This window comes from Alosa sapidissima, chromosome 1, assembly GCF_018492685.1.
Source record: "Alosa sapidissima isolate fAloSap1 chromosome 1, fAloSap1.pri, whole genome shotgun sequence".
In the NCBI taxonomy this organism is placed as follows: domain Eukaryota; kingdom Metazoa; phylum Chordata; class Actinopteri; order Clupeiformes; family Clupeidae; genus Alosa; species Alosa sapidissima.
This window is the reverse complement of record NC_055957.1, coordinates 5,684,802-5,692,301: the sequence shown is the minus strand read 5'-3', so window position 1 is coordinate 5,692,301 and position 7,500 is coordinate 5,684,802. Positions and strand designations below refer to the sequence as shown.

The 7,500-nt window shown below is 44.7% G+C and overlaps 1 protein-coding gene across 1 annotated transcript in view; it reads right to left on the bottom strand.

Annotated features, from left to right (window-relative positions):
* kcnh5b (potassium voltage-gated channel, subfamily H (eag-related), member 5b) overlaps positions 1–7,500 on the bottom strand; it is a 40,595-nt gene that overhangs the window by 12,538 nt on the left and 20,557 nt on the right. Inside the window, exons 8-9 of the mRNA XM_042105656.1 lie at positions 6,621–7,050; positions 1,130–1,329 (exon numbers count right to left, since the gene is read on the bottom strand). Coding sequence (XP_041961590.1) covers positions 1,130–1,329; positions 6,621–7,050 — 630 coding nt within the window. The remainder of the gene's footprint in view (positions 1–1,129; positions 1,330–6,620; positions 7,051–7,500) is intronic.

Sequence of the window (7,500 nt, the reverse complement as noted above, 5' to 3'; positions counted from 1 at the left end):
GTGTGTGTACGTATGTGTGTGTGTTTATGTGTTAAGGGTAGACGTGGTCGAGGCGTTGTGAGGTGAATGTTAAAGCACTCAGAGATCTCGAGTAGCAAGATGGGTGTTTATTTTCCCAATTAAGGCCCGATGGGCAAAATTAATTTAAGAAAGGTTTAACAAAAACAAAATAATAATAATAATAATAAAAAATACTTTCAATAAACAAAGCAAACAGACATGATAGTCAAAACCAATAATTCAATACCTAATTCTGTCAAGATAAGACTATTTGCAGTCAATAAACGTCTCAGTTTGAGCATACAAGACTTAGGTCTCTTCACCATTCCTCCCCCCAATAGACTGAATCCCCCATGATAAACAGGCCTGAACATTCCCTTCCACTTGGACCAAACCAATATAATAAAAATCATCAGGGGTGTTTACAGGCCAAAAATATACATAAGCTAAAAACAGCACAAAATAACACATTCTAACTAACTAGAAAATAAATTAATACATTTAAACTGAATTGCTAATGTTTGGCATAACCAAACCCAACAGCTAAATAATATAATTACATTTTAAATAATATAATTATAATTATTATAAATAATAATTACATTTTAATTACAACACGGGGGAACTTCCGTTTAACCCAGGAAGTCACAATATGTTTTTAAACGGTGTAAACGCGGCATTCACTCCTTCACAAACAGAAGACGCAACAGTGGACACCGGTAAGACAAACATGTAACGACGTGATAATGACTAAAGCTAAATAAACGGAACATTTAAGACATGACCTAGTGTGATTATTTTAACAGACGTAACGTGATTGAATGGTGACTGTTTTAAACTGTAGGGAGTTGTGGTGTTGTGTGTCGTTTTAGCGCATAGCTCGCTGTAGTGTTTGTTTTTATAGGCCTATATATAACAACTATGGGAGCAATGGAGGAAAGGTATGATGAATGACATGTTTGACTGATGAATATAGACGGTATAAGGGTTGACAGAAAACACAGACACATTCAACAAACATATACATTCAAGCAGACATACATGCAGTGTTTTAAATGAAGGCAGCGCTATGCGTCCCGTCACATTGTGTCTGTGTGTGTGTGTGTGTGTGTGTGTGTGTGTGTCTGACCTTGTCTGTGTCGATGCCCTTGGACATGGCCCAGGTGGACACCACGTAGTCCATGACGCGCTCGCTGAGGCCCTTGGGCACCTGGTAGAGCTTCAGGAAGTCGCGCACGTTGTTCAGCATCTCGTGGTAGCGGTTGGTGTTGGCGTACATCTGCTGGAAGATGGTGGTCACGTTACCAAAGATGGTGGCGTACAGCAGAGCTAGCGGAACCACAGAGAACCAGAGAGAACCGGAGAGAACAATCAACAGAGAACCGGAGAGAATCAACATCAACAGGCAACATACTGAATACCAACAACACCAAGAAAAATACAGAGAGTAACTTATGACCTTATCACAGTGATAACTACAGAGAGAGAGTAACTTAGGACCTTATCACAGTGATAACTACAGAGAGAGAGTAACTTATGACCTTATCACAGTGATAACTACAGAGAGAGAGTAACTTATGACCTTATCACAGTGATAAATACAGAGAGTAACTTATGACCTTATCACAGTGATAAATACAGAGAGAGAGTAACTTATGACCTTATCACAGTGATAACTACAGAGAGTAACTTATGACCTTATCACAGTGATAAATACAGAGAGTAACTTATGACCTTATCACAGTGATAAATACAGAGAGAGAGTAACTTATGACCTTATCACAGTGATAACTACAGAGAGTAACTTATGACCTTATCACAGTGATAAATACAGAGAGAGAGTAACTTATGACCTTATCACAGTGACACATACAGAGAGTAACTTAGGACCTTATCACAGTGATAAATACACTACTATATTTCTGTCAGGTCCATTAAGTCAAGAACAACACAGGCAATAAATTCTTTAGGACATTTTATTGAATATATTACAAATTAAATTTGGCGGTATGGCTCTGTTCAGAGGGGTCCCCAGACCTTTCATGAGCACCATTAGGGGGGACTCACACAGTTTAACACTGAGCGAGCTAAACTATTCCCCCATATGAACAGAGCAGGCAACTATGACATAAAGCCTATGCCATGTTATACACGACAGGGTGGAGCAGGGGAGGAGGTGGGTTGCATAAATGCGAGCAGCAAGCAGTTAGGAATAACTAAAGCAGCTTTAAATAAGGCGCCCTGTTTGGATGTAGCCATTTAGAAGCGAGGGGAGTGCGAAGGGAGTTGACAGCTGATCAGCTGATGCCCATAGCGGTTAGCAGCGCCTTGACTACTTGGCCTGCCAGAACTGACGCTGACGCTCAATTCTCTCACATATACTACTAAACTCTCTCACATACACTACTATACTCTCTCACATTCACTACTATACTCCTTCACATACACTACTATACTCTCTCACATACACGACTATACCCTCTCATACATACATGTAAAATGACTATAATAGTGAGTGTGCATGAGTATAGTGGTGTATGTGCAAGATTATGATAGTGTGTGTAAGACCAAGTATGAATTAAGGCCTAGACGGACCCTCATACATATACATTCACACGCACGCAAGCACGCACGCAAGGCCGCGAGCACGCACACACGCACGCACACACACATACACATTCGCACGCACGCGCACACACACACACACGCACACACAAACGGCCCTGAAGGGGCTCCTACAACGAGCAGTTCCTGCAGTGGAAACACACACGAGCCACTCATGATTCTAATGAAGAATCTAATCAGAATGCAAAGACAATTGCAGTCAAAATACAGAACTTTTACTATGCAAATTTCACAAACATCTTATATAACCAAAAAAAGGTATAAAACCAATACAAAAAGTAGTGCAACTTGCAATAATTATACTTTTTTGAAAATTATACAATTTAAAATAAAACCTCTCTGCTAATATGCTTACTCTGTCAAATAGGCCTATCAGAAACATGCCTTATTGTTATTGTGTGGTTTGCATGACGTTAGTGGTAGGCTAACGTTCATGTGGATGTAGATGTCTTGTTAGCCTGCCATGAGCTTCGGTTCGGTTCGCTAGGCAAAACATTAACAAAAAAGTTCGTTTTGGAGCACTGATGACAGTCAGGATCATTTCTAACTAGCCAGCTAGAATTGCTCAGTTCATGTCTATAACATGCTTTACTTGCTACCTGGATAATTTCAGCGAATATTCTTAAGGTGAAATGAATGATAAGATCATTAAACTTCACTGTGTTCGGTGGGTTACTAACTAACAACATCACCTACTAGCCAGCTAGTTGCAGTTGTACAAGCAGTTAGAATTATGCAGCAGTTGAACAATCTCAATAGAATTTTCGTGACGGTAAATCCCTTTCAATGCTGTATCATTTAACGTTTTTTTCTTAACTAAAGAAACGATTTAAGGTATTCTGTGCAACACCCTTAAATAAACCCCTTACCTAAGGATAAATTAAGGGGAAAAACTTAAGGTGTTTTGTGTTTACCCTCACTATGCCTGCCTCGCAGTCGCACCATGCGTGCGTGTGAAAAAAGTCCAGTCTGAAACACTGTCGCGCGGCGCAGTGTTCCAAACGTTGTGTAATCAAATACACCGGTATGGCGGTATATTAAAAATTCATATCATAACGAAAATATACACCGGTTTACGCTGTGAACCGGTATACTGCCCAGCACTACAATATGTTTGCCCGTGTGAAATCCACTGCACTCAGGCCCCTGAGCATCAGGGGGGAGATGAGGAACACAGTGGGGACCCCTGAGAGTGTGTGGGAACACAGTGGTGACCCCTGAGAGTGTGTGGGAACACAGTGGTGACCCCTGAGAGTGTGTAGGAACACAGTGGTGACCCCTGAGAGTGTGTGGGAACACAGTGGTGACCCCTGAGAGTGTGTGGGAGTGTGTGAGGAGGAGCTCTATGAAAAACAACAAGACCTGAGACCTAGGAGGAGCAGGGACAACACACACATACACTTGAGTACGTACACACACACACACACACACACACACACACACACATTCTTTTCTTGAGCAAATGTGTAATAAATAATAGGGAAACATGGTAGTGCAGCCGTGCAGGTGGGATTTGCATCATCATGACATATCCCCTATTGGGAATTACACAGAGCCCTGCTGATATAGGGCAGAGAGAGAGAGAGAGAGGGAGAGGGAGAGAAGGAGAGAGAGAGAGAGAGAGAGAGGGAGAGAAGGAGGGGGAGGGGGAGAGGGAGAGGGGGGGGGAGAGAGAGAGAGAGAGGGAGAGGGAGAGAGGGGGGGGCAGAGAGAGAGAGAGAGGGAGAGAGGGAGAGAGAGAGAGAGAGAGAGGGGGGGGGGAGGGAGAGAGAGGGGGGAAGAGGGGGGGGAGAGAGAGAGAGAGAGGGGGGAAGAGGGGGGGGGAGAGAGAGAGAGAGAAAGAAAGGAGAGAAATTGAAATTGAAATTGAGTGTGTGCGTGCGTGTGTGTGCAGTATAAGTATATATACTCTTTTGATCCCGTGAGGGAAATTTGGTCTCTGCTTTTATCCCAATCCGTGAATTAGTGAAACACACTCAGCACACAGTGTACACACAGTGAGGTGAAGCACACACTAATCCCAGCGCAGTGAGCTGCCTGCATCAACAGCGGCGCTCGGGGAGCAGTGAGGGGTTAGGTGCCTTGCTCAAGGGCACTTCAGCCGCGCCTACTGGTCGGGGTTCGAACCGGCAACCCTCCGATTACAGTGTGTGTGTGTGTGTGCGTGTGTGTGTGTGTGTGTGTGTGTGTGTGTGTGTGTGTGTGTGTGTGTGTGTGTGTGTGTGTGTGTGTGTGTGTGTGTGTGTGTGTGTGTGTGCATGAGAGAGAAAGCATGTGTGTGTGTGTGTGTGCGTGCATGTGTGTGTGCGCATGTGTGTGTGTGCGTGAGAGAGAGAGCATGTGTGTGTGTGTGTGTGTGCGTGCGTGCGTGTGTGTGGGCGTGTGTGGGCGTGTGTGCGTGTGTGTGTGTGCGTGCGTGCGTGTGTGTGTATGTGTGTGTGTGTGTGTGTGTGCGTGTATGTGTACGTGTGTGTGTGTGTGTGTGTGTGTGTGTGTTTGCGTGTGTGTGTGTGCGTGTGTGTGTGTGCGTGCGTGCATGCGCGTGTGTGGGCGTGTGTGCATGTGTGTGTGTGTGTGTGTGTGTGTGTGTGTGCGTGCGTGTGTGTGTGTGTGTAGTATCTGTTCTCCTCCTGTCTCAAACTCCCTGGTCACCCAGAGGAGAGCAGAGATTAGAGGAGGTCAGGAGAACTTTCTGCTTCATCTGTCCTCTCCTCCTCTCACACCTCTCTATATCCCTCTATCACGGCTCTCTCTATCCCCCTCTCTCCTACCTCTCTCTCTCCACCTCTCACACCTCTCGATCTTTTACTTCTTTTACAGTGTGGCCAAAGCATTGCTGTATAAAAACAATAACATAGTAATTGTGATAATAACAGTAGTGATAATAAAAACCAGGGCTTTGAACCGGTTCAAGGAACGAAAAAAGAAAACCGGGAACTTTTTGTATTTTACAGGGAACAGGAACGAAACCGGAAACGTTATTATTTTTTATGTTCTGGAACAGGAACACTTATTTAAAAATAATGGTAACCGGTTAATACCGGTTTTATTTCGTTCCTCAAAGTTTTCGTTGCCTAAAAAAAAAGTAATTATTTTCCTGCACACGTTACCATGACGGCTGAGGTTCACTTCCTGTGTGACATCACATCAGACATTCGCTGACTGAATGGAGAGAGAGCGGTGGATTACAAAGTCTCCACTCCACATCTTAAATAAGAGATAAATTACGATCCATCGTTAATTAAAACGCTCATTCCAAACACAATATCAATAGCTATATTTGTCGACTCCACGTTAATGATGGACTAGTGAACATTTGGCTAAATGGCGCCAACACCTCTGTTTGCCTCATGCACAGATGGCTTGTTACGGTATGAGTAGGCCTACTGGATGGCCTTTCCCCCCGACAGTTGGAATTTGTTGTTGCCCGAGTGGCATAACCACGTGTCTTAATAATGTGGTTACGTTTGTGTGGAAATTTTCTCTTTTAACAATAAACTACACATTTGAAATAATTGTAGGCCTATTTAATTATTATTATTATTTAATAATATAATCGCTGGATGAGAAAGATGTGACATAATTCTATAGCATTAAACAGCTGACAGGAACGAAAGTAACCATTCCGAGAACAGTATTTTTTTGTTCTAACCGGTTCGGGAACGTCGATTTATTGGTGGAACTCATAACCGGAAACGTTATAATTCCGTTTCTGTTCGGAACGAACCGATTGGAAAAAAAAATCGGTTCAAAGCCCTGATAAAAATAAAAAATAATTCTCTTTTTCTGGTGAGGATGCTGGAGGAACTAACTATGGCATTGCCGGCGGTGCGCAGGGAGGCCCCACAGGTCCAGTCCCCAGCAGGTTGGGATCGCTGGCCCTCGGTGCTGGTCTCCACTTCCATTTTTCACATTAGTGTGTGTTCATTAGTGTGTGTTGTGTGTGGGAGAGTAAGGTGTATGTCTGTGTGTGTGTGAGTGTGGTGTGTACTTACATCCCACCATCATCATGGCGACGGAGAAGATCTTCTCTCCGTCGGTGGTGGGTGCGATGTTGCCGAAGCCGATGGTGGTCAGGCTGGTCATGGTGAAGTAGAGGGACGTGATGTAGAGCGACTCCTTGCCCGCGCCGCCCTCCCAGCCACCCGAGCCGCTGGCGTTGAAGCGGTACGGCGAGCCCACGCTGGACGCCAGCTGGTACAGCCAGCTGTCCGTGCGGATGCTGTTGGTCAGCTCGTCGATGACCTCGTAGTCGCCGATGCTGTACCAGATGCAGGCGAGCCAGTGCGCCACGAGGCCGAACACACACACCAGCAGCAGCAGCACGGCCGCGCCGTACTCCAGGTAGTGGTCAAGCTTCCTGGCCACGCGGCCCAGCCGCAGCAGACGCACCACCTTCAGACTGCTGAACAGACTGCTGATGCCCTGCACACACACACACACACACACACACACACACACACACACACACACACACACACACACACACACACACACACAGGCCCTTCAGACTGCTGAACAGACTGCTGATGCCCTGCAGGTGCACATGATGGAAATACTCAAATATTTCAGCACATATCATATCTTATTCCACTGCTTGATTGAATATATTGTATATTAATTCGCCAAACTCGCTGTGAAGTTTAAATGAACCGTCACGTTGCATCCGAGTTGTAAAATGCAAACATTCAGAACATGGCAACATTGTAGCATATGACGGAGGTGCCATTTAGCTAGATGGATGACAGCAGGCTAAGTAAAATAGCGATGTTTCAAAGCTAAAGTTCATCAGAATCTTGGGATATGCTCGCTTGACGATGGGAGAGATAGAACTAACGACCATCATTTAGAACTAGTAAGGCAGTTTGTCCTGCA